This window comes from Gopherus evgoodei, chromosome 10 (assembly GCF_007399415.2).
Source record: "Gopherus evgoodei ecotype Sinaloan lineage chromosome 10, rGopEvg1_v1.p, whole genome shotgun sequence".
Taxonomy (NCBI): domain Eukaryota; kingdom Metazoa; phylum Chordata; order Testudines; family Testudinidae; genus Gopherus; species Gopherus evgoodei.
Window position 1 is genome coordinate 44,925,898 of NC_044331.1, and position 27,375 is coordinate 44,953,272.

The following is a 27,375-nucleotide window of genomic DNA, read 5'->3' on the forward strand; positions in this document are numbered from 1 at the left end:
CCACTTCTCCCAGTTTAGTGTCACCCAAACTTGGTGAGGGTGCAATCCACACCATCCCCAGATCGTTAATGAAGATATTGAATGAAACCGGCCCCAGGACTGACCCTTGGGGCACTCCTTTGGGACTTGATGGCGGCTTGATACTGGCTGCCAACTAAACATGGAGCCATTGATCACTACCTGTTGAGTCCGATGATCTAGGCCGCTTTCAATCCACCTTTTAGTCCATTCATCCAGCCCATACTTCTTTAATTTGCTGGCAAGAATACTGTGGGAGACTATATCAAAAGCTTTGCTAAAGTCAAGGAATACCACGTCCACTGCTTTCCCCTCCTCCACAGAGAAAGTTATCTCGTCATAGAAGGCAATTAGGTCAGTCAGGTATGAATCCATGCTGACTGTTCCTGATGACTTTCCTCTCCTCTAGTGCTTCAAAATTGATTCCTTGAGGACCAGCTCCATGATTTTTTCCATGATTTTTCCAGGGACTGAGGTGAGGCTGACTGGCCTGTAGTTCCCTGGATCCTCCTTCCTTTTTTTAAAGATGGGCACTACATTAGCCTATTTCCAGTCTTCTGGGACCTCTCCTGATCCCCATGAATTTGCAAAGAAATGGCCAATGGCTCTGCAATCACATCAACCAACTCCTTTAGCACCCTCGGATGCAGCACTTCTGGCCCTATGGACTTGTGCTCATCCAGCTTTTCTTAATAGTCCTGAACCACTTCTTTCTCCACAGAGGACTGGTCACCTCCTCCCCATACTGTGTTGCCCAGTGCAGTAGTCTGGGAGCTGACCTTGTTCGTGAAGAGAGAGGCAAAAAAAGCATTGAGTACATTAGCTTTTTCCACATCCTCTGTCACTGGGTTGCCTCCCTCATTCAGTAAGGGGCCCGCACTTTCTTTGACCTTCTTGTTACTAACATATCTGAAGAACCCTTCTTGTTACTCTTAACATCTCTTGCTAGCTGCAACTCCAAGTGTGATTTGACCTTCCTGATTTCCTCTTGCATGCCTGAGCAATATTTTTATACTCCTCCCTAGTCATTTGTCCAATCTTTCACTTATTTGGGAAGCCCGAACTAGGCTTTGAGGAGATAAAATTTGTTTGCTTAATTGCTTCATTTTTAGATACTTCTTAAACTAATCCATGAATTTAAGTATTTAATAGAAAATTTCAGCAGATTTAAAGCTGTTAATAGTAGATTAACTGAGATCCTTTGGGCTGAACTCACCAGTCTGCCAATTTAATAATGGTGGAAATCTAAAACACTGATTAGTAAATGAGTTCTTGTGCTATTGACCATTCAGTTTGAGTTGGAGAGTCTTCGGATTACCTTGTTTTTTATCAGTTTTGTTTGTTTGCTTTCTTGACTTTGTTAAATATAGAACTTGCTGTAGGAAAGTATAAAAGTATGAAAAAGCGAATGTTGTGGCACAGCACCATTGTTGTATGACAGCGTGCTGCTACTTAGAGCCATGCAAAAGGTTAGACTTGAATTACAGAACTACTCCAAATCTTGAGGTATGTTTGCATGTGTGAAAGTGCATTGGGGTGCGATTGAAAACATCTTTTTAAAAGTGGTTACATAAAGATGGGTGCATAACTATATAAAGTTGCCATGTAATATTGTAACTCTTGTCCTTTGTACACATACACACCCACACATCCTCATTGCTTGTCGTCATTTGTTATATAACGCCTAAATCTAGTGTATAATCCTGCAAAATTCTGGGTGCAGTCCTGCAACTCCTGTTGACTTTGAGAGAAGAAGCCTTGTTTGATTAAAGATATTTAAATGAAAGAAGTAAGTGAGTTTCCCAGCTATTTGTGGGGTTTGGAATAAATTTGAACAGATTTGCTCAGGGGCCTCAATTCCATGAGCTAAAGGCAAAATTACAGGAATTGGTTTACTTCCAGATGATGCAAGGTAGACCTCTGCAGAGTTCATTTTCTGAGCATCTTTGTGAGCCAAATCCTGCATGATGTATACAGTTCTGGTTTGCACAACAGTAACAGGAAGAAAAATAATCCTCCCAGTGCATGACTACTATAGAGATGTCTCTTGTTCCCAGGGCAGCATGTAAGAGGTTACAAAACAGTATTTCTATAAAGATGACAAAAGGACTTCTGAAGCACAGGACATCGAGTCAGTTATTTTTGTGCATGTTGTTCCTATTTTTTTTAAAGGCAAAACAATACTGAGTTTAGGAAATCTGTATCCAGAGAACAATTTTAATATATAAAAAATATCTTTAAAATATTGCTTTTGGCTTTTGCTGAGTTCTTATACCAACATACACAGACTGTGTTAAAAGAACATTAAGATTACAAAGTGAAGCTCTCGAAATTTAGGAAATATCAGAATTAAGGTTGCCTGTGCAACCTTAATTTGGCCCACTTGTGCATATGCCTTGATACAGTTTTTAATTATATGTTCACATACTGTTTTTTTCCAGTGGACCCCGGCCTCATTCAGTGCACAGAATGCATGAGGCTCAATTTAATGGTAGCATTTAGTATTTAGCTTTCCCCTCATGTTCAATGTGTGGCCCCAGGCCTTATTTACTGCACATTATTGAAATCCTTCTCTGAAGACAGAATTATTAATTTTTTCATGGGCTTTCTTATGAAGCTCATCATTATAGTATCTTAGTGTGTCACAAACATTAATTTATTTTCACACTACACGTCTGAGATTAGGTAGTATTATTATAATCATTTGATAGATGGGGAACCGAGGCATAGAGAGATTATGTTCAAAAGTATCCACTAACTTTTGAGATACCAGGCACCTGATTTTTCAAAGTACACAACTTCTTCTGACATCAGTGGCAGCTGTGAATGCTGAGCACTTCTGCAGCTCAGTGTTCATGGCACACAGAAAGCAAGGAACACAATTAGGAACCGCCTCTGAAAAGTTTGGTTTAAGCGACTGATCTCACATCACACAGGAACTCTATGGCAGAGAGAAGGATAGAATCCAGTTCCCTAGGGCATTATTAAATTTCCTTAACCTGAAGTTCATCCATAGTATTCATTACTCACCTTCCAACTTCTACAACAAATGAAGCAGGAGTCCTATAGATAAATCACCTTCATTACACAATCCTGATTCATCCTCAGAGCACGTCCCCCCTATGCGTTGAATGAGGCAGTGGTCCAATGCAAAGAAAAGTATCTGAATATAATTGATTACCATAATACAGATGCATAGGGAGCTGAATTGAGGTTTCATAGGCAATCTTAATTCTGGCATTTCCAAAAGTTTTAAGTCTTGATTGTGCAATGTTAATAATGTTCTTTTAACTTAGTCTTTTGTGTGTAATTTCCTCTTTTTTTTTTTAAACTGAGTCAACAGAAATTGAATCATGTGACATACTGACACCAACATCAGTCATCATCAGTAGCATAGGAACCTTTACATCCCCTGCACTGTCTTCTGCCCCTGGAGCTAAGAGAGTAAATGATAGCAGTTGTAGGTGTGCTTATGTACGTGGACCACTGCTAGATGGGGATGGGACCCTTTTCCAGTAGGTATCACAGCTACTTGCGGACAGCCTGAAGTTGAGACTTAGGAATTGTGGATTCCATGCCAGGCTGTAAAAGCTGGGTGTGCTATAGTGTACACAGATTCTTCCCGCTAAGTGTCCAGTCCTAGTCTCACCCCTCCAGACTTGCAGTCCCAGTACACCACTCCCTATTCCTCATTTAATCTGTGTCTCTCCCCTACCCTGTCTTCCAGTTGCCTCACCCAGCCCACTTTTCCTATCCACACTAACTCTCTGTCCCAGTCTCCCTTCCTGGACTCCCTCAAATCTCAGTTGCCCCATTCAGTTTATTGTGCTAGTCTCTTTTCCTAACCTGTCCCAATTCTCCCACCACATTCCATCAAATCTCCCCCCCCCCTTCTCCCTCCCCACTGATTCTCGGTCCCTGTATCCTTGCTCAGCCAGTCCCAGTCCTCTACATTTCTGGTTTCCAGTCTCTCACCTGCACCCTAATTGTCAGTTCCAGTTTCCCTCTCCCTTTTCCTGTCAGCCTCCAGTCCATTTCTGCCTCCCAACCCTCAGGCTCCCTGTCCTGATTTACTTCTCCTACCCGCAGCCCCTCCTTTGTCCAGCTCTTGTCCCCTCTGTCTTTGAATCAGGTAGCTTCCTTCTCACACTCCTTAGTCCTGGCCTGGAGGTCAAAAGCACAGGAAAGACAGGCTTTTTGCTCTCAGTTGAGATTCCTTGACCCAGTACAGCGCACAGCAGCCCAGAACTGCATTGCAGGAAAAGTTCTGCTTGGCCCCTGGCTGAAACGTGTCCGGTGAAGTAGGAATTCTAAGGGGATTATGCTCTTAAAGTCTAAGAAGTCTCTACAGAGCATGTACGAACTACAATTTTTCAAAGTCTTTAGAATTTGGCCAAATATGGGTGAATTTTACAAAGGTCATCTCCTTGCCAAATTTCAGATCCCTTCTTGAAAGCATTGAGGTGTTAGAGGTTTCAAAGAAAAGGTTACCAGATTTTTTTAACAGAGGTGTAAGATAAGGTGTTTTCCTCTAGTCTTCTTCTCAGGAATGGCTGATCTGTACTGGCTGAAATTTTCCGAACACATTCAGTCTGAAGCAACACCCAGTGTGTAAAACTTCAGCTGAAATGGTTAAACTCTGGCAAAGTTCTAAGCAACTGAAAACACGTTCTTATATTTGGAAGTTTCTGGCAACCACAATAGTAATAGGTGGTGCTACGTGCGCCTTCTGTTTTGGATAGTCTGGTTTATAGTCTGGTGGAATGATTGGTCATTAATGTCTGTAGATTGACAGGATGTTATAGCAGTTGCTCCACCAGTGACGCAATGACCTCTCTGCAATTATAAATGTTCTAATGTGCCATAATAATCATCTGTGTGAAATGAGCTGTTATTTTATTAAATGAATAATTTGTGAGAGCATTAACATTTTACTTTAGACTGTAAATTATTGTTAAATATCAAATGTAGTATATATTAGCACACACCAGCCAGCCTGGCTGTCCCTTCAAAACCTTTGTTTTACTCTTCAAGAAAACAAACACCATATCCAAAATAATATCCGTAAATGCCAAGAGTAGAGTTTGCTATTTTCCATGTTGCTGAAGGAGTGCTGCAAATCCTTCCACTAAATAGTCTGAATAGAAATAGTTGTGGCATGCTAGATTTTTAAACTGTGCTGTTTAGCAGGGAGGAAAAAAATCTAAACAAAATATTCTCCCAAGAGCAGAATCTGCCTAGAGCTACCAGTGTGGCTTCTCTTGCAGCTCTGTGTTTATTAGAGGTGGCAAGTCAGTAAATTAAAACAGGAAGTCTGGAGGTTTATGTTAGAAAGTAGTTTGTGCTACAAATATGGAATGAGGGCCCAAAGGCACATCTTGCACAGGACGATGTCTGATGCCTCTTCACCATGTGTTCTTCATTTAGAAAATTAGGGATTTGAAATCCAAATTTCATTGGTTTTGGCACTGCTGTAAGAAAGTTAAATTTTGATGAAAATTCTTGTGATTCAGATGTTTCCATGGTATGTAGGGTGGATTCAGGGTCAAATAAGCTTTTGTTTGTTGTGGAAGAGCTGGAGTGGGAGGACTTTTAAAACTTAAATATTAAAACAAGGGGGAACACAGTGAAAATAGGAATTTCACCTGATTGATACCTTAATTATTTAATATAGAAGCATCCAGGAAGTACTTTAGGAGGTTTACTTTGTACTTTGTTGTTTAATTAATGAATATTTAGTTAGGTAGTACCCATTTTTGTGCACATTATGTATATTTTAATGTTTAATATTATGATTACATTGGTAATCATGAATGTATAAAATTTGTTTCTCTTCTTTTAATAGAACCATCTACTGTCTATCATGAGGACTGGTGAATGTTGTTCAAGTAGTCGTATGTTAAACCCGCATTGTGTACACACATTGTTTTCATTTTCTAGTTGGTGGGTCCTTTATGATCTCCTCTGTCCCACAGCACCCATCCATAAGCTATCTTGCTCAGCAAATTATTAAATTAATTTGAAAGCAAAGACTTCTTTCCTCTCCATGAAGCCTGGAGCTCTTCTAAAAAAATTTCCTTAAATGCTGAACAGGTGTTAACAATGGTGGGTAATTTTTAGAAAAGCTCCTGGGCCATGGAATGTGGACATGGTAGTGCAGTCTCACTGGATCCAGGGAGTCCCAGTACATGAGAATGCTGGATTCCCTTGCACCACCAAGTCAGCCTGCAAGTAAAGGATTTTTGTTAAATATTATTTGAATGTACAATATCTGGAAAATGTGCTGCCCAGGGACAGATATGTTATTATTCAAAGATATTTATACAAGAGCTGAGAATGGCATTCTTATGCTGATAAAACATGCTAATTTAAAACAGAACTCACCAGAGTACCTGATCTCCAACTTGCTCACCCTAAATGCCTAATCTACCTCACAGATTATTATTTGGCATTGAAAATGGTGAGGATTATATTGTATAGCCACCTATTCCTTCATGAATTTAGCTCTGCAAATCCCCAATAAGCAGGTGTCAGTGACCATGCCTCATGATCTTCGAACCATGTTATGTCATTAAACCATTAGGGGTCCAGTTCTAAATAATCAGTCAGTTTGATGATATAAAATGCTCGGTCCTTGCATGTAGTTCCTCTTTCTATTGTTGCAAGTGGTATCAGAACTGTTGCTGCTTCCTTGATTTCACACTTAAAGCCAAATACTTATACTGGTAGGAAATATTAAAAATGGTTGAAAAAACATGAGAAGAAATGTGTTCTTTTTGCAGGAACTTGTGCAACTTGGTTAGACTGAATTTCTCTGCTTTTATGTCAAGCATCTCAACTGTCATGCACATTGGTGTCAGGAGTGTCCACACCTTCTCTCCTAAGATAGGACATCCAATGAGGAGAGAGACTTTACGACTGAAGAATCTTAGCACACGTAGGCTGTTGTAACAAATTTGGTTTTAATTTAGGTGCATGTCTCCTCCTCATTCCTTCCCAGTTATTTTGTTTGATAGCCAAGACTTTATTGTGATGCCACTACAGCACATGTGGAGAATCCCTCTTCTGCTCCTGCTATCTCTGGGAGAACAGGTGTATTCTTCCACCCCTCCCCTCCCCAGTAAAGCTGAAGGTTGTTCCTACTATTTCTCTCATTTTTTATGAAGAAATGTTAAGATTGCAAAAATAAGAACTCAAATATTAGGAAACTCCAGAAATCAGAAGTGACCTGTAGAGAGGAAAACTAAAAACATGGCTTGTGCAGTTTTTGGTTCTTTGTGATGTATAAAGTAATCCTGGTTTTTCTAATATTTATCCTTTCCACACTCTCTCTCTCCCCCCCCCCTTATCCTTGGACTCTTCCGTGACTGGAGAACTAGTGAAATTATGACATCACAGGAGACTGAAACCTAAACAGCCAAGAGAGGGAAAGGACTTTTAGGCCTGCTGTACACACAGTTTTTGTACCAATTTTATCTGTTTCAGTTAGTGGTGTGATTTTATACCAAAACAGTACAACCATGAATTTACAGAATAAGATACTGATATAAACAGTTTTACACTAGTATAAGTATGCCCACAGTTGGAGGGGTTATACTGCTTTAACTATATTGGTTTCTGAAATGTGTGTAGATAAGCTCTTAGTTGGCTTAAAACAGTTTAGCTTTTGTTTGTTATGCTTAATGCCTGCCTAACACCACTAACTAATCAATGTTTTGTATTAGTGAAATCTTGGTTAAAGATTCAGCAGCACTGTCCTGTTAATTAAGGTTTGAAATCTCACAATGCACATCCTCCAAAACATGTCAAGAGGGCCTCTAGTGAAATCAAGGAAGATCAGAATTGACATTCCTGATACTTAAGATCTCTAATAATAGGCAACCTGAAAGGTATTAATAACCCATTATCAAGCAAAGGAGGACAAATGAGTATTTTGAATATTTTTCACCAGTCACCTGTAAAAGTTGGACTAAAATGCCAACTTGTCCACATTGCATGCTTTATTTCTTGCATAGCATGTAACTGATAATACTTAGCAATTACATAGCGCTTTCCATCAGTAGAGCACAAAATGATTTACAAATGGAAGTGGTGGCCTCATTTTATGGATGTGGAAACTGAAGCGCAAAGAGGTTGATCAAAGTCACAGAGCTGGGAATTTGACAACAGGAAAGGTCTCATCCTAACATGCAACTTGGCCAAATTAACATTGCTCGAGAAGTCTTAACTTTGGGACTTTTCTGATATGATTGTGCTTCCTTAATGCTGAATTAATGCTAGCTTTTGTTTTAAAGAAAAGAGGAAAAATCCAGAGCTTCTTCAGTTTACAAATTCTGTACACTTTGGCAGTAGAGCTAATAAACTCCTTGCTCAAACACTGTTCTCATGCTACAATTAAAGTATTGTAAGGTCCTCAGGCCAGAGCTAAACAGATTGCAGGTTTTACACGCTCTTCCACTCTACTATAATTAGAGACTGGGCTTGTCGGCTCAGAGATTATCCATCAATTTTACCTTTAAATGGTATTTCTCTGATGGACAAAGGATGTTTCCAATATCCACTGTGACAGGGTGTCATAACATTTTTTCCCAGATCTGGACCTTAGCGTCCAAAATATGAGTGTTAGCATGAAAACCTCCAAGCTTAGTTACCAGCTTGGACCTGATAACGCTGCCACCAGCCAGGGATTTATACAGTGCCTAGCTCACCGTGGCCTCCCCAAAACCTTCCCTGGGGGACCCCCAGACTCAGATTCCTTGAGTCTCACAACAAAGGGGAATACACCATTTCCCTTCCCCCTCCTCCCCTCCAGGTGTTCCCTTCCTGGGTTCCTGGAGAGATATACAGAAGCAAGCTCCGTGAATCTAAAGAGAGGGACTCCACCCTCCCTGTTTCCAGTCCTGGAAACACAAGTACTGAGAGAGCTAATCTCTCTTCCCCCCCCTCCACCCAGATTTGAAAAAGTCTTGTTTCCTGATTGGTCCTCTGGTCAGGTGTTTCAGGTAAAAGAACATTAACCCTTAGCTATCTGTTTATGACACAGGGTCACTCCAGATGGCTACAGGAGAGTGGTAGAAGGCAGATATATTAGTCCCAGATTAAGTAGATCTCTTTTCCCTGGATAAGATAACAGGGGCAGTTCCAGAACAAGCAGAAACTTGCTGGAACTAACTATGGCAGGCAGGCTTATTAGGACACCTGGAGCCAATTAAGGAGAAACTGCAAGAATCAGTTAGAATAGGCTGGCTATTCAGGGCACTTGAGTTATAAAGGACCTCACTTCAGTTTGTAATGTGCATGCAAGGAGCTAGGAGCAAGAGGCACTAGGAGCTGAGAGTGAGAAGACATATTGCTGGAAGACTGAGGAGTACAAGCATTATCAGACACCAGAAGAAAGGTCCTGTGGTGAGGATAAAGAAGGTGTTGGGAGGAGGCCATGGGGAAGTAGCCCAGTGAGTTGTAGCTGTTGTGCAGCTATACCAGGAGGCACTCTAGACAGCTGCAGTCCGCAGGGCCCTGGGCTGTCACCCGGAGTAGAGGGCAGGCCCGGGTTCCCCCAAACCTCCCAACTCCTAATCAGACACAGGAGGAATTGACCTGAACTGTGGCTTCTACCAGAAGGGAAGGTCTCTGGGCTGTTTCCTGACCCCCATGGTGAATCTCTGAAATGAGAAAATCCACCAATAAGCACAGGACCTACCAAGGTAGAGAAGGAACTTTGTCACACCACCATCATCTGATCTATGGATAGTTCTATTAGTAATGTTCAATTTTTTTTCTGTAAAAGCAGCAAAGAGTCCTGTGGCACCTTATAGACTAACAGACATTTTGGAGCATGAGCTTTCGTGGGTGAATACCTATTTCGTCAGATGCATGTAGTGGAAATTTCCAGGGGCAGGTATATATATGCAGGCAAGCTAGAGATAATGAGGTAGTTCAATCAGGGAGGATGAGGCCCTGTTCTAGCAGTTGAGGTGTGAAAACCAAGGGAGGAGAAACTAGTTCTGTAATTGGCAAGCCATTCACAGTCTTTGTTTAATCCTGAGCTGATGGTGTCAAATTTGCAGATGAACTGAAGCTCAGCAGTTTCTCTTTGAAGTCTGATCCTGAAGTTTTTTTGCTGCAGGATGGCCACCTTAAGGTCTGCTATAGTGTGGCCAGGGAGGTTGAAGTGTTCTCCTACAGATTTTTGTATATTGCCATTCCTAATATCTGATTTGTGTCCATTTATCCTTTTCCATAGTGACTGTCCAGTTTGGCCGATGTACATAGCAGAGGGGCATTGCTGGCATATGATGGCGTATATTACATTGGTGGACGTGCAGGTGAATGAACCGGTGATGGTGTGGCTGATCTGGTTAGGTCCTGTGATGGTGTCGCTGGTGTAGATATGTGGGCAGAGTTGGCATCGAGGTTTGTTGCATGGATTGGTTCCTGAGCTAGATTTCCTATGGTGCGATGTGCAGTTACTGGTGAGAATATGTTTCAGGTTGGCAGGTTGCCTGTGGGCGAGGACTGGCCTGCCACCCAAGGCCTGTGAAAGTGTGGGATCATTGTCCAGGATGGGCTGTAGGTCCCTGATGATGCGTTGGAGAGGTTTTAGCTGGGGACTGTATGTGATGGCCAGTGGAGTCCTGTTGGTTTCTTTCTTGGGTTTGTCTTGCAGTAAGAGGATTCTGGCTTTTTTTCTGTGCTTCAGAGACATTTCTCTTGGGGATGGCCCATGGATAGTGTTTTTTACTTTGCCATTTCTGGACAAGTTTTTTCACTTTGAGCGTGAGCAAGATGCCTTTGTTTTTCTAACTAATTTCATTCCAACCAGGATTCTTCCCTCTCACTTTGTAAGTATTTCTCTTCATATTAAATGCTTTGACATTTGTGTGGAAGAAGCTATCAGCTTCTAGGCAACCCTGTGTCATTGCTCAAAATTCTGTTATCTCATTGGTCATTTGTGCCTTTACAACTGCAATAGGTGCAAAATCCCATCTGAGAGATACCATTTCACAGGTAGTAATAATTGTCAGTCACTATATGCTTTACATGGAAGGAGGGCTATAGAAGAATTCCAGTGACCTTTTGTCATAGTAAACCATTCCCAGAGTTCAGAACTATACATCTAAATGTGTATGTATATTTAATTTTCCCAGTATCTAAAACTGCTGATCATTTGCTTGTTAAAAACAGATGTGAAATTTTTATTCTCAGAGTTAAGAATAAAGGTACATTATGTTGCTACCACAAGAGCTTTCATCCTCTTAGGACAGTTTCAGTTCATACGTTGGAAACTGAGGCTTTTTCATATTAAAAAATGCTGTGCATATACCCGTTTACATTTTTATAATCTTTTTCTTTCTTGGTACATTGCTTTTTTATGCGTTTGACAGTTTTCAATTCTGTGGATATTTCTCTAACTAGATTCCATTTTGTCAGCTTTTGTTTGCTGTGCAAAATTTCCAGTTATATATTAAATGTGTTTTTCAAAAGATGACAGAGGTTTGGAAGACTTTTTGACTTTCACCCACGAAAGCTCATGCTCCAAAACGTCTATTAGTCTATAAGGTGCCACAGGACTCTTTGCTGCTTTTAGAGATCCAGACTAACACGGCTACCCCTCTGATACTTGACTTTCTTTAGAAATAGCTTTTTGGGGGAGTTTCTTTTAATCTAATTCATAAACAAGCCTCTCTCTCCCTCCACCATTGCCATTAGGGAAGAAAGCATTTTCACTACACAAGGCCCTGTTGCTGCTGTTCACTTTAAGAAAACTAGCTACTGTATGTGGATATACTGTATATTTAAATACCAAATCTGAATTTGTATACATTATCTGTCTTTTTTGGAGGAAGATGTTGTCATGCCATTTTAGAGCAGAGATTCTGTTATAGACTTCTTGCTTTGAAAACTATTCATTAAAAAAGCCAACAAACTGATCAAACTAAAATAAGTGACTTTTGCTTACATTTTAAGTTACATTGAGACAGATGTTACATTGTTTGTCTTGTACTTGAGCTAAATGATAACTGAGACTTGCTGGGGATTAGCACGCTCCTTTTAATTTTTAAAAATCATTATTTAATCAAAATTGTCATTAATTTAATTTTTAGTCGTTTGACCCAGTACCTGATTGATGTAGAGGGATTTGTAAAATTTTTGTTACTGTCCATTCTGTATATGCCATTGCCAAATAGTTAACAGATATCAGTTAAGGTCATCTTATTGACCAAAGAAATTGCTTTTAAATTTAAATGAAATACATACCATTTTAGAATACAGTACTCTCTACTGTGAGAGTTAAGTCGACATGGCATAGCCAAGGTACCGGGAGCAATAAAATGGTGACCTATGCTGTAAATCAGTTTGGAACCATCCATCAACACATCTTCTAGTTTGTTATATGTATGGAAAGACCCAAGGGTTTTTAATCCTGACAAGTACAGAAAGATATCGTTAGAATGATATTTGCAGAAACATGAGCCATATTTGCCACAAAGTGAATAGGTTAAAAGAAAATCAAATACATTGCAGCAATAGTAGTGAGAATGTGAAAACAGATGAAAGATATGACTAAGTGGATTAGCTGGTATGATCACCATACTCTAGAATTGTTTCCTTACTTTCTTTATAAGCAGCATTTTGGGGTGGAATAAGGTTAGGGCTGTCAATTAATCACAGTTAACTCATGTGATTACCTCAAAATTAATCATGATTAAAAAATTGTGATTAAACACAGTTTTAATCACACTTTTAATAATAGAATACAAATTGAAATGTATTAAATATTTTAGATGTTTTTCTACATTTTCAAATACATTGATTTTCAATTACAGCACAATACAAAGTGTACAGTGCTCATTTTATTTTTTATTACAAATATTTGCGCTGTAAAAATGATAAACAAAATAAATAGTATTTTTCTGTTCACCTCATACAAGCACTGCAGTGCAATCTCTTTATTGTGAAAGCGCAACTTACATACGTAGATTTTTTTTTGTTACATAACTGCACTCAAAAATAAAACAATGTAAAACTTTAGCTCCTACAAATCCATTCAGTCCTACTTCTTGTTCAGCTAATTGCTAAGACAAGAAGTCTGTTTACATTTATGGGCGATAATGCTGCTCGCTTCTTATTTACAATGTCACATGAAAGTGTAAACAGGTGTTCGTATGGCACTTCTGTAGCTGGCGTTGCAAAGTATTTACGTGCCAAATATGCTAAACATTCATATGCTTCGGTCACCATTTGAGAGGAATGCTTCCATACTGATGACACTCATTAAAAAAATAACACGTTAATTAAATTTGTCACTGAACTTCTTGGGGGAGAATTATATGTCTCCTGCTCTGTCTTTTACCTGCATTCTGCCATATATTTCATGTTATAGCGGTCTCGGATGATGACCCAGCATATGTTGTTCGTTTTAAGACCACTTTCACTGCAGATTTGACAAAACACAAAGAAGGTACCAATGTGAGATTTCTAAAGATACCTACAGCACTTGATCCAAGGTTTAAGAATCTGAAGTACCGTCCAAAGTCTGAGAGGGACGAGGTGTGGAATATTCTTTCAGTAGTCTTAAAAGAGCAGCACTCCAATGTGGAAACTACAGAATCCAAATCATCAAAAAAGAAAACCAACTTTCTGCTGGTGGCATCTGATTCAGATGATGAAAATGAGCATGCATTGGTCTGCACTGCTTTGGATCGTTATCGAGCGGAACCCATTATCACCATGGAACCATATCCTCTGGAATGATGATCAAAGCATAAAAGAACATATGAATCTTTAGTGAATCTGGCACGTAATTACTTTGCAACGCTGGCTACAACAGTGCCATGCAGACATCTGTTCTCACTTTCAGGTGACGTTGTAAATAAGAATTGGGCAGCATTATCTCCCACAAATGTAAATAAACTTGTTTGAGCGATTGGCTGAACAAAAGTAGGACTGAGTGGACTTGTAGGCTCTAAAGTTTTACATTGTTGTATTTTTGAGTGCAGTTTTTTTTTGTACATAATTATATACATTTTTAAGTTCATGTTTCATGATAGAGATTGCACTACAGTACTTCTATTAGGTGACTTGAAATACTATTTTGTTTCCTTTTGCAATGCAAATATTTATAATAAAAATAAAGTGAGCACTGTACACTTTGTATTGTGTTGTAATTGAGATCAGTATACACTTGTACCTCAATATAACGCTGTCCTTGGGAGCCAAAAAATCTTACCGTGTTATAGGTGAAACCGTGTTATATTGAACTTGCTTTGATCCACCGGAGTGTGCAGCCCTGTCCGGAGCACTGCTTTACCACATTATATCCAAATTCGTGTTATATCGGGTGGCGTTATATCGAGGTAGCAGTGTATTTGAAAATGTAGAAAACATCCAAAAATATTTGTGGTATTCTGCTGTTGTTTAACGACATGATTAATCGCAATTAATTTTTTAATCGTGCAATTAATCATGATTGATGTTTTTTAATTGCTTGGCAGCCCTAGTTCTAATATGATACAACACACTTGGGAGCAATGTCACATCCTGTTGGAACGTATCTAGTTCCACCAGGAGGAAAATGAAATTCTTCACCTGCCATTCAGGAATTCCATACCTTCCACAGTGGTATGACATGAGTCTCATCAAAATAAGAGGGCTTTAGAACAACTAGGAATTGTGGATACTGCTTCATAGGCAAGATGAGCTATAATTTTAGTCAGATTCTATTGTGTGAAATGTATAGAAAAATTAAATTATAAAACACTTTTGATGAATCACAGATTCATAATATTAACACACACTTCACAGTAATCTGTGTAGTTTTATATCCAGTATTGTGACAAAGTGTTTTTTTTAAATATAATCTGTATAGAAGAGGGAGTGAAGAAAGGTGCTGTTATGTAGAGGGGTATACGGAGAGAAGGAAGAATTTGTGGAGGGGCTGAGTTGGTATTACATTTTAATTGTGGGGCTTTAGATGTGATAAGGGACAGTTATAGATGTCTGTGGGACTACAGATAGTTGCTTCATTCTACACTTGAAGACTCTTGCTTGGCTGACCTGTGGCTTCCTTGGCCCATTGAAAAGGATAGAACAACTCTGGGGGAGTCAGGCAACAGGGTGGTGATGGGTTATGAGGGTTTGGGTATAACACTGAAGTGACAAAGTGTGAAAACAAGTAAGGATAAGGTTTAATATTGGTTCAAGATGTTTAGTCTCAAAAACATTGGTATTGCGTCTCTCTGAAGAGGCTACACTATCGAGTGAGAAGGATCCTGGCCTTTTGTTCGTGTTGATTTTTGCAAGGTCAGCAGTCAGAACTTCTGTTATCTACGACCGAATTAAGGATGAAGCCCCATCTTTGCATTTCTCTAGGGGCTCAACAAGGCAGGGCAGAGAGCCCAGACCTCTCCTTCCTCCTTGTCCATACTTGCAGTCAGTGCTGGTCCTGGGGTCTAAAGCCAGGGTTGCCATTTAGGTAGGGTGGGAAAGGAGCAGTTACCCTCCCTGATCTCCTAGGGAGCCGACCTGAGCCCAGAGGTTGGGCTGCAGCTGGTATTTTATGCAGACCCCAGGATTGCTTTGCAGAGCCACGCCTTCATAGGAGAGCTGTTATTGGCCCATGGCAATCACTGCAGCACTTGTGGGAGGGGTCTCTCCTTGCTCAATCGGCACACCTGCAGCTGGGAGCATGACCCAGGTGAGAGGGGAGGGGGCTGCCTGGAGGGGCCAGGGTGTCAATGGAGAATCCCCTCCACGTGGTTCTTCTCCCCTCCCCCCACATGCAGGGATGGTGACAGAGCCCAGGAACAGCTGTTGTACGGGGCATCCCTTCTCCTCCCGCCTACCCCTGGGAGGCCAGGACATCAGGTTGGCCCCCTCCACTGTACCAGTGGTATCGGACCAGGAGGAGCTGTGGGGGATGTCACTGTGACATGGAATGGTGTGTGATTGAGGAGGGAGGGAGCTGTAGGATGGGGGCACTGCCAAGTGATTTGGGGTGCTGGAAGTTGCCCCCTGCCACAAGTGGAGTCTGAAATTGGTGATCCTGGGTGGAACCCCAGGAGCAGCCACCTCTGCCCCGGCTCTGCTCCCCGACAGCTTCAGACACCACTTCTTCCTTATCTCCAACCACTGGTACCAGGATATAGAGACCAGCAGGATGGGGAAGAAAAGGTAATTGAAGCAGTCAATGGCCAGGAAGACTTAAAGGTGGGGTGACTTGTCCTCCTGGGGCTCCAGTACCTCTGGCTGCCATCTCTGTGCACTGTCTCCTCCACCTCTTCAGCTTCTGGTCCTGCACCCTCTTTAGGAAAAGCCTGGTTGCTCCCATGCGCTTATCACTGAGACCCGGTTTGTTGATTATGCGGGACTGGTTTTGCCTCAGATGGTGCCAGGCAGGACTCAGTGCAACATGAGCCTGAGGTAGAGTGGTGTGTAATCATCAAGGAGATGGTGTGACTGTCCTGTATGCCAATATCTTACTGTGTGTATAGGATACTGACAACACCCAGCTTTATAGCTTCATCTTGATGATCTAGGGGAGCCACTGAGCTGGTTGGCCCATGTGTGATCAAGACTGGGAATGGGTGGGATTAAGCTGACTGAATCTTGACCCAGACAAGACAGATGATGTTGGTACATTGGGAGAAACTGCCGGAAGCTGTAATAGAAATTCTTTCTGTCCCTATGATTGAGGGGAGGTGTTTGCCTTTTGTAACTAGATTCTTTATCTGAGTTTACGCTTGGACTAAGCCACATTTCATCAATAATTCCCTTTTTGGCAAGCATCTTTTTGTGTTTTGTTGATCTTGCTATTGTTTTCCATGTTTCTGTCACTTCAAGATTAGACTTGCAGTGTGCTCTGTCTGGAGTTGCGTCTTAAATCTGTTTGGAAACTTGAAACTGCTGCTGACTCTTGATTGAGTAGAGTGACGTACCTTTGTCACATGGTTAGCTTTCAGATAGAATTTTAAGGTGCTGATTTTGACTATAAAGGCCTAAGTGACCTGGGATATGCCTACTTGAGACATCTCTCTACCTATACAAACAGTTGTGGTCAGTACTGTATCTGAAGCAGGGTGGATAAAAATCAATGATTTAAAAACAAAAAACCAAAATAATCAGATTTTTTCATTTTTTTTTAGTTAAGATACATTATAGCTCAAAGATATCTCATCATGGAATAGGAATTATAAATTCTAATTCTATAGTATGAAACAATGTATTCATGTAATGTTTAAGAAAAGTTTTGTAAGTGAGTTCCAATACTTCATGGATTACAGACCCAATCATATGGGGTTCCAGGGACCTCTGTATAGATTATTTAGTTTAATATTTCTCTCTACCCAATGAGACACAGTGCTCAGTGTAGAAGATATCAGAGATGCTTAGTTTTGCAGTTCTCAAACTGTGAATTTGTGTCTCCAGAGATAACAGTAATAACAGTAACAGAGATAACTGCTTGTTAACAGTAAACATGTTTTTAAATAAATAAATAATATATAGAGGCAAGAAATAGACCTCAACCTTATTGCCCCTCTGCAAATTTACCTCTCTCAAAGTGAAAGTTTCAAAAAGTTCAATGAGTAGAAGATTGTTGGGGGCAGAATACATCTGGATAAGGAGAGCACCATATTCCAGAAGTCTTGAGGTTTTTCTGACTGTAGCCTTCATTGATGAGATCTGCCATACCATTCTCTCACTAGAAGGGAAAACCTATAATGGCATCAGGCCATAAACGAGACCCAGTTTGGGAATATTTTAATGAAGTTCCTCTACCTGTGGATAAGACAGGCATGCGTGCAAAATGCAGACAGTGCAACAAACAAAATGCAAGGCCTAGTTGCCCAAATGAAACATCATCATGAGAAGTGTTCCTTCTCAAGAGGAATCTGCGTTGAAGATCATGAAAGGAACATGTCTGAACATGCAGGATCTTTATGTTGGTAAACGTTTTTGTTTCATACTTTTCTTAAGGACTGCCTGTCTTCCTTCTGGACTATTCTTGAATTCTCATTTTTGAGCAAAAAATATAATTGTTACGCTATGGTACTATCATTTTAGATGCAGTTGTGATTAAAAAAATTGCCGAAATAGGCAGATCTTCCTTTTACAATTTCACCTTTAAAGTAGTTCTGAGTGCCAGTGAATGCAATGAGTAATACTGAGTGAGCAGTATGGTAATAATAATTGAATAACTGCATTGACTTATTTTGTTTAGAAGAATCCATCCTCAACATACAGGATTCTGAAGATTATCGACCTTCAAGGTCGCCATCATTTTCTATAGTTTCCGAGTTATCTGCCAATGATAGTGTTTCAGTCACATCATGTATGTCACATAGGCAGAGCATATTACCTATAGCGCACAAAAAAACCCCAAAAAAACTCCATCATCCAGAAACAATCACAGATAAATTTGTGATGAGAACCAGCAGATTACAAAAAGAGGTAATTGATGAGAAAATTGCTCGATTTGTTCATGCAACAAACTCTCCTTTCCGTATGATTGAGAACCCTCATTTCATTAACATGGTTCAGTCATTAACCTAAGTCTTGATGGGTGGAGCAGTGTCCACAATGATCCTATTGTATATGCTTGTGTGACAACAGAAAAAGGGAATGTCTTCCTTACAGAAACAATTGATACATCAGGAAATGCACATACAGCAGAATACTTACAAGAAGTAGCAGTAAACGCTATAACAAACTGTGAAAAAAATTCAAATGTCTAGTACGCAAACGTATCCAAGATGAGAAGAAATTATTTAGAAGAGAGTTAAGAGAGGTCCAACCTAATAACATGTGGTTGCAATGCTCATTTGATGCACCTCCTAGAAAAAGACTTCAGTGTTCCAGAAATAAAGGCTAATGTTGTTGAAATTACAAAATAGTTCCGTAACAACAACTTTGCAGCAGCTGCTTTGAAAAAGGTGAGAGAAACCAAGCTAATTCTCCCACAAGATGTGCAATGGAACTCGTAGTGGACTGTTTTGAGCACTATATCAAGAACTGGCCTAATCTGATGGCAGTTTGAACAAAATCGTGAAAAAATAAATATCATTGTCACAGCCAAAGTTCTCAACATTGGGCTTAAGAGAAATGTTGAACACATGTTGAGTACCCTGAAGGCTATTTCTGTAGCACTAAACAAAATGCAGGAAAATAGATGTTTTATTGCTGAAGCTGTTGAAATTTGGAAGGAACTGAGTGAGATCTTAAAGATAAATATACAATGACAGAGTTAAATTACAAGCATTAAAAAAAAATGAATGGGACAAGCACTATCTCCAATTCATTTTCTTCCAAATATTCTCAAAACTTGAAACTATTGTCAAACCTTAACTGCTGAAGAAGAGGAGTTGGCAATGACATGGACATCCAGCAATCATCCTTCCATAATGCCAACTATAATCAACTTCAGAGCTAAGGGTGAACCATTCAAGAAATATAAGTTTGCTGCTGATATTTTAAAGAAAGAACACCAGTGAACTGGTGGAAGGCACTGAAGCACTTGGATTCAGAGACTGTTGAAGTGATAATCTCACTTTTAACAGCAGTAGCTTCTTCTGTCGGTGTAGAAAGAATATTTTCCTCCTTTGGACTAATTCGTTCGAAATTGAGAAATTGTTTGGGACCTGAAAAAGCAGGAAAGCTTGCTTTTGTTTTCCAGATTATGAAGAAACAGGAAAATGAAGGTGAAGACAACTGCAGAAGCCAGTATTTTAAGTTTCTCATGTTGACCTGGCTGACATAGTCAATTTAATTTTTGTGGTTTTTTAAAAAAATATTTCAACTATTTTAGTTAAAAACAATTTTAATAAAAACAAACTTGATTTTAAAAAACTTGAAAGCTTAACTAAATTCAAAAATTCATATGCTTGTTTTGTTAAAATATTATGTTTGTTGTTGGAAAAAAAAATCCAGAATACATAACATTGTTGGTTTAGTTAAATAAAAAGTTAAAATGTCTGTCTAGTGATGTTCTCCTAATACAACATGGCAAGAAAATCCTCCAAATATTTAATGATTAACCTGTGGAATTGAAGGTAATTCACCTCCCAAAGACTTCATAAATATCTGCTTCAGTTACCTTTGCTAAATGAAATAACCAAACAATCATTCATTTTCTGATATGGTTGTAAAACTAATCTGAAAAGTTTTCAAAATAAATCACTTTAAAAATGTATAGTGTGTACTTTCTATAAATGAAAGCTATATCTATCTCTGAGTTGTGAAGAATATGTTTTAAGGTTATAACAACCAACAAGAATGCACTTTTATGTAGAAATCCATGATTAAATTGAGTGTTCCTGACTCACGATTTAAATTGTAATTTAAACTGTGATTTAAATCAATTTGATTTAAGTCAAATCCACCCTGATCTGAAGCCCCTGGGATAACAGAGAGAGAGCTTCTGGCAGAATGTTATCCATGAAGCCAACTTTGGAAAGCACTCATCCACCCTTGATCAGAAATAGTTCAGATCTGTTTAGGGCACCCTACAATGCCCATATGTTTTTCTGGACTTTTTGAGGAGGATTAGGACATAGAAGGAACAGGATAGTAACTAAGGTGTTATGAAATATTGGTTTGCTTTTTATTAGTTGATGGCTGGTTTTTGTTAATAGGTATGAGGCAATTCTCCAAAAAGGGCCATAATTTCAGAGTTTAATGTACCCAGCCCTGTCCACACCCACATCCTAGATCATTTGAAGCTTATTTTATGTGTATTTGGACAAGGTGTGTTGTGGAGCTGTCAAATGGTGCCGTAAGTGAGGTGTACATACAATTTGTGACACACTCTTGACATCTGCAACATACTTTCTGCTGTACATGTGTTAACAATATGTGACTCTGTGTCATCCCTATTTGATACTGGGAAAAAATTGTGATTTAATATTGACAAAACAGTTAAGCTTACTGTTAAGAAGGCTTGCCAAATGGTGGAGGGGGTGTGACAGACAAGCGATCTTTTCTACAGCAGGAAAGTTGCTTGCAGTGTTGTATGACCAGAATGAGAAAGAAAAGGAGTCTCTCAGAGGCCTGTATTGCTTGCACCTGAATCTAGCCATCAAAAAGCCATCAATTTACTGGCCAAACTCTCACCATGTGAGGACAGTTTTGAAGAGCATGTCAAAAGAGCGTCTTGGCAAACAAAAATGTTACTGTCTTTGAACATAGGTAAACCAAATAGTGGATCACCATTACAATATGGATGGAAAAATGTGGATGATAAACTACTTCCTGTATGGCATCTGAGCTTCAAAACTTCATTTGTGCCTATACTCATAGGGGTTGCTTCACAATCAACTGTGTCTATTGTCAGAACAATCTTGCCTTGGCATGTACACAGCTCTGCTCAGGGAATGAGGACTGTGGTGACCTGTGCATTCTCAACAGAGGTATTAAGGATGAACAAGATGGTGATAACAACTAGAAATGTCACCAGCACTATTATATTTCAATGATACCTTTAGAAATTTATTATTAGATTTGTTTTATGCTAGATATTGTTGTTGCAATGGTTTTATATCCCAAAGAAATCCAGTTTTATATTGTGAAATAATATGGAGACTAATTAAACTAACAAATAAATGCAAATGGTTCAAAGTGGTCATTTTAATGTGTTGAAGATGTCATTGCTCATCCCCATTTCTATACTAACAGCACCACTTGGCAGCTCCACGTCATACCTCATCTTAAAGTAGACCTAAAGATTTCAAGTGATATATGATGTATATGTGTGTAGAGAGATACGTTAAGTCAGTCTAATTGGTGGGGTCTGCTGCTTCCCTAAAACGGGAGAGGCTGACCAGACTGCTTTGCTCTGTAAGTATGTACTCAGATCTTTCAGATGATTGCCTTTTGTGGAAATAAATATTCACATACATGAATAAAATCTTGTAGAGATTAATATGTTTTACTTTTAGCGAAGGCATCACATTTTCAAATAAACACTATTAGACTGAGCTGTGAATAAGGCCTAAAACATTTTTAAATGTATTTTCAGGTCCTACCTCATATTTTATATGCCACTAATTTGATTCACATATGGATAATTGTATTGACAACTAAGAAACACAACTTTTTATTACTTATTATGCCAAATGAAGCTTAAAGGTTTGAAGTACTACATTAATTCTTCCCTCCTTGCCTGAGCTGCAAATTTGAAATGAGATGTGTGGGTAGCGGGGGGGGACACTTGGATTTTTTGTTGTTGGGGGTGGGAGGAGTGATTTGGTATGAGGATGAAAGGAAAGCTCATCTGGGGATTTTTGGGAGGTACTAAATATAATTGGTTCTCTCACTCATTGGAGGCAGTGCATGTGGCTGACTTGATAGCAGACCTCAGTCAAGCTGTTACCTGTTGAGGCTGTTCGGGCTTCCTGCTCCAAACATTGGTAAAAGAGTTGCACAGCTATGAGAAGATACTTAAAGAAACTAATGCAAAGCTTACAGTAGACAACACTTCTTTATTCTCGTTGTTGTAATTATTGAGGGACGTCCATTCCTAATCTTTGAAAATATAGAATTCTATCTAGCATAGCACACTAAGGAAACAATGAAGTGCTGCAGTTGCACTGTTGATCATAGAATACCAGGATTGGAAGGGACCTTAGGAGGTTATCTAGTCCACCCCCCTACTAGAAGCAGGACCAATCCCCAGACAGATTTTTGCTGCATCCCTACATGGCCCCCTCAAGCACTGAACTCACAACCCTGGGTTTAACAGGCCAAGGCTCAAACCACTGAGCTAGTCAGATCACTAGGTAGCAGTATTTAAACATTTAAAAGTTTAAAATAGCTCCAAAATAGTGACGGAATTAAATGGAGCCCATGGAATAGGAATGTTGCAAGTATAATAGTCTGAATGTGAAATTCTGCATAAGCATTTAGCAATTAAAATTGTTCTTTGCGTGGATAATGACATTAGGAAGGAGAGCGGGAAAGCAGAGCTGCCAAGGCTGCTTTGAAGTTTAATTGTCTGTTTGGTAACGAAACACATAATCTTCCATTACAAATCTTTTTTTACATGGTAATTGGCCCATTTTCTCTCTGGTTATCAATTTAACTTCTCTACCACAAACATCTGCATTTATGTTGTGTTTAATTGGTGTGAATGCTGAACAATTAAGTAGTTAAACTGTAAAAGAGCACATTTTGAAAGCATTATTTTTTAATTCACTAAAAAGAAAATAATTGAAAATGAAATGTACATTTTGCATAGTAAACATTTGTGAACAACTTGGCTGTTGTCCTGTAGTCTGTAGAGCACTCCTTATTTGAAAGAGACAAAGATTCCAGCTGTAGTCTCTTAAATAAAGATTACATGGGAGTAGGTTACAGCACATACAGTTTGACATCCATTTTTGTAGTGGTCGCCCCCAAGATTTAATTTACATTTCCCTCTACTTGTGTGTACTGCCCTGACTTAGAGGGACCACACTGTTCCTAGAAGTAATTTAATGAAATTATGCATTACCATTTCAAACTGTAGGGGTTGTGTTCTATCTTGTAGGTGGAATGGGAAGAATAGTCCCAACTCTGTTTGTTTCACGTTTTTCTATCTTGAAAATATTGGGGCAACCATTCAGTTTTCCATCCCTACACATACCTTTTGACTATTGACTTTCATTCCCAAGCCTTTCTTTTGCTCCCTCTCCTGTCTTTGTAAGTAACCTTGGATATATTTCCTGCCATTTTAGTCCTGATAAATATACATAAATTTCCCCAAAGCTTTGTAGTAATGTTCTGCCAATAATATGCAGGCTTCACTTGCAAGACTGTGACATCTGTAACTAACTGTTGGGGAATAGATGACAGTGGACATTGCTCACACTTCTCTTGAAACAGGAAGACCAACTATGTGTCTTTGGTGATGCTTCCAGCCCCTAGCTGCCTAAATAGCAAGATGTTTGAATGTACTTGTTTGTTAACTGGGATCATATAGATGAGCAAGAGTGCTATTGAGATTGAGGTCTCATAGTTACTACTGGAATTTTGTCCTTATTAGAAGGCCACTACACAGTTCAGAACAATTGGCAATCTTTGCTCAAATAACATATGGAGTTAACCTATAACATCCCCACCTGCTAAGAAGTCCAACAGTGGTATAATAGAATCTTGTATGGATGTAAATAGCACTTAATTTCTCTCATGTGGAGAAAGGGATTTGAACTTGGATCTACCAGTTTACAGAGTGTGACCTTGCCATTGGGCTATGGCATATTCTGGTTATGGGGTTTTCTCCATCTCTTCTCTAAAGCTGTTCCACTTTATATAAATAACTAGATAGTTACTAGAGCAGGGCTTGAACTTAGGCAGCCCACATCCTCAGTAGGTGCCCTGCTGAGCAGGCTATAGAGTCACTCAGTCATTCCCTGGCCCAGTGACAGTGGATAGTAATTTAGGTTAATTTCAACATTACTGAAACATTTAGACTTTTTCAGTTCGATCAAAGCTATTTGGTGAAATTGACACAAATACATAAATAGTTCCAGTCAACCCCAAACTGCTTTTTTCAGCAAATGAACTCCTTGTCCCAAAAATTTCACCCAGCTCGACTTCTACTTTATCGTTTTATTTTACAGAGAGTGTGAACTCCAATGATATTACCAAAGTCTAGATAAACAGTAACTTTTCTCCTTCTACCTTTATATGTAAAGCTCCACCTGAATTTCTGAAGCAGCCTGATAATATTTATGCTCATGAATCTATGGATATTGTCTTTGAGTGTGAAGTGACTGGAAAACCAACTCCAACAGTGAAATGGATCAAGAATGGAGATATGGTGATCCCTAGTGACTACTTCAAAATTGTAGTAAGTACATTTTCATTTTCTGTCATTTCAACCTGTTGACCGGTACCTTAATCCTCCTATATACAGTAACTCGTCACTTATCGTTTTAGTTATGTTCCTGAAAAGCGCTACTTTAAGCAAAATGATGTTAATGATTTTCCCCATAAGAATTTAATCTAAATGGGGGGTAGGTTCCAGGGAAAAAAATTTAATCAGACAGAAGACATTATATACATATACGGTATAAGTTTTAAATAATTTTACACAAACTATTTAATACTGTACTTACCAGTGATGATTGTGAAGCTTGGTTGAGGCAGGGCATACTGGGGTCGGGGCACAGGGGTTTGCCCCACTCCGCGCTCCTGCTGGGGAGCGGGGTCTGGGGCTAGCCCCCTTCCTGGCTGGAATGCCGGGTGGGCAGAGTGGGATAAGCCCCCACACCTCAATCCCACTCCTCAGCTAGAATGCCAAGCAGATGAGTGGAGCAGGGCGAGCCAAACAACCTTATAACGGAACATTGCACGACTTTAAAAGAGTATGTTCTCTAATAGATCAGCAACCTAATAACGAAACAGTGTTAACCAGGATGACTTTAAATGAGGAGTTACTGTATGTACATATAAGCTATACTCCTTTATAGGGTCAGCTGCCTGTTTTTACAGTGTGTGGTTAAGGTCAAGAAACATTAAATGGCTCCTTGAATCCTTTATTGCTGAGTAATCGAGTGTGAAGCATTTTATTGAAGAGCATAGACACTGTGTTCCATACGCTATAAAAACCTGTTTCTTTATAGCATACATCTTTTACGAGATATACACAGTAATGAATTCATTGGTGAAAGACAATCTATCAGTTTGAATTTGAACAGCCTCAGTCCTTCTCACACACCAGAAAACTGGCAAGTCATGAGGTATATGTGACCACAGATTGCCTGAGTTTTGTATAGTCATTTTGGCTCTACAAGAATTAAAATCTCAAATAAAGATGTACCGTGGAGATTTACTCATGATATAATCCTGAGTTTTGGTTGAGCAAACCTTAAAGTGTAATCCTCTACGATTTAATGAAATTCATTACTGAAATATGTATCTTAAAGGTTTAATTGGTGGCTACAAGACTGTGTAGGTAAGAACTTGATTTCCAAGTATGCAGTCTGTCTTTTGCAATCATTTTTAGTTTTTACTTACATAATTATTTAATACATGATTGTATACATGCCTGTGCCTAGCTTTTGAATGTTAGGATCAGGTTATGATTTCCATAGCCTATTAACAATAGTGCTGATTTTTGGTGCAGCCATTTGAAAATTCAAAGTAAAAGATACTTTACCTGGGACAGGCTCATGGTAAATTATAATAGCCATGAGATCTGAAGATAACTCCAAAGCCCTTTCGGCATAATGTTATAAAATGTGGGTGTTTTCTCAGAAAGTCATAGTAACCATTTAAAAACGAATGTACTTGCATTTGTAGTTCATTTTTAATGAATGCATCATGAAATGTTTTGCCTTTTTCCCCCTCAGAAGGAGCATAACCTGCAGGTTTTGGGTCTTGTGAAATCAGATGAAGGATTCTATCAATGCATTGCAGAAAATGATGTTGGAAATGCACAGGCTGGAGCCCAGCTGATAATACTTGAACATGGTAAGAGAAACTGGGGAAACATGGTGCCAGAAGGTGGGAAAGAGCAGTTTCAAGGGGCTTTTTCTGCATGAGACATTATGTCCACAACTCAGCTAAACCAGAAAACTCAATGACTCATAATTTAAAAAGGCTAAGTGTTTTTACTGTATGTTAATAGTTTTTTATAGGAAAAAAAATGAGTGAACTGCAAACCATTCCCTTTAATATGGAGAATGTACTCTGTTATCGTGGAATGTTTATTTAAAAAAAAACAAAACACACACACACACAACAAAGCCAGACTAAGATAGTACTAGGGCACAGCTGGATAAAAATATAGTGGCTATAGCTGAATTGAAACTGATGAATGGGATTACAGAAGTGAAAAATGAGCAGTCATGGAACTTTATACAAGTGAATTAGTTCAGACAAAATTCATTTCCATTACAGAAGCTATTCTTCCCTGTCAGAATGTATTTATTTAAAGTAATCTCCATCACGTATGTAAACTGATAAAAGCATTCTTTAAAAATACATTTGTGGAGTAAGATAAATATTTGTTATCATGCCCTAATCAGAGAAATCATTAATAACATTCACATCCCTGCCATTTAAACATATGATGTCCCATATTACATATTTTAGGTATTAAGGGAGCATAACAACTGTCATGATAGTAGAAATACTCACTAAGAGAAACACCGAATAGTACAAATAACATCCTAGGGCATCATCTTGGATAACTCTCCCAGCCTCAGGTGACACAAATTTTGGTAATCAGTCTTAGAGTAGGGGAGACAACTGATGTGAAGGCAAAGGAAGACATCAAGCAAGAGAGCATTCATTTCATACTATTATCCGACTTTTGTATTGCCTGTCTGATCCTGGTCTTGTTTTAGAAGGAAGAATTCTTGGTTATGGCAAGGAAGG

General features: G+C 39.2%; 1 protein-coding gene and 1 long non-coding RNA gene across 11 annotated transcripts in view; both read left to right on the top strand.

The window, feature by feature from the left end:
- NEO1 (neogenin 1) overlaps positions 1–27,375 on the top strand; it is a 559,154-nt gene that overhangs the window by 336,306 nt on the left and 195,473 nt on the right. For all 10 annotated transcript variants that reach the window (XM_030577723.1, XM_030577731.1, XM_030577724.1 and 7 more), the window contains exons 6-7: positions 24,687–24,841; positions 26,346–26,466. In XM_030577723.1, coding sequence (XP_030433583.1) covers positions 24,687–24,841; positions 26,346–26,466 — 276 coding nt within the window. The remainder of the gene's footprint in view (positions 1–24,686; positions 24,842–26,345; positions 26,467–27,375) is intronic.
- LOC115658571 lies at positions 1,702–17,770 on the top strand. Its single transcript, XR_004002340.1, has 4 exons — positions 1,702–1,711; positions 1,775–1,778; positions 9,012–9,020; positions 17,669–17,770. It is a non-coding gene; the product is annotated as an uncharacterized LOC115658571 (long non-coding RNA).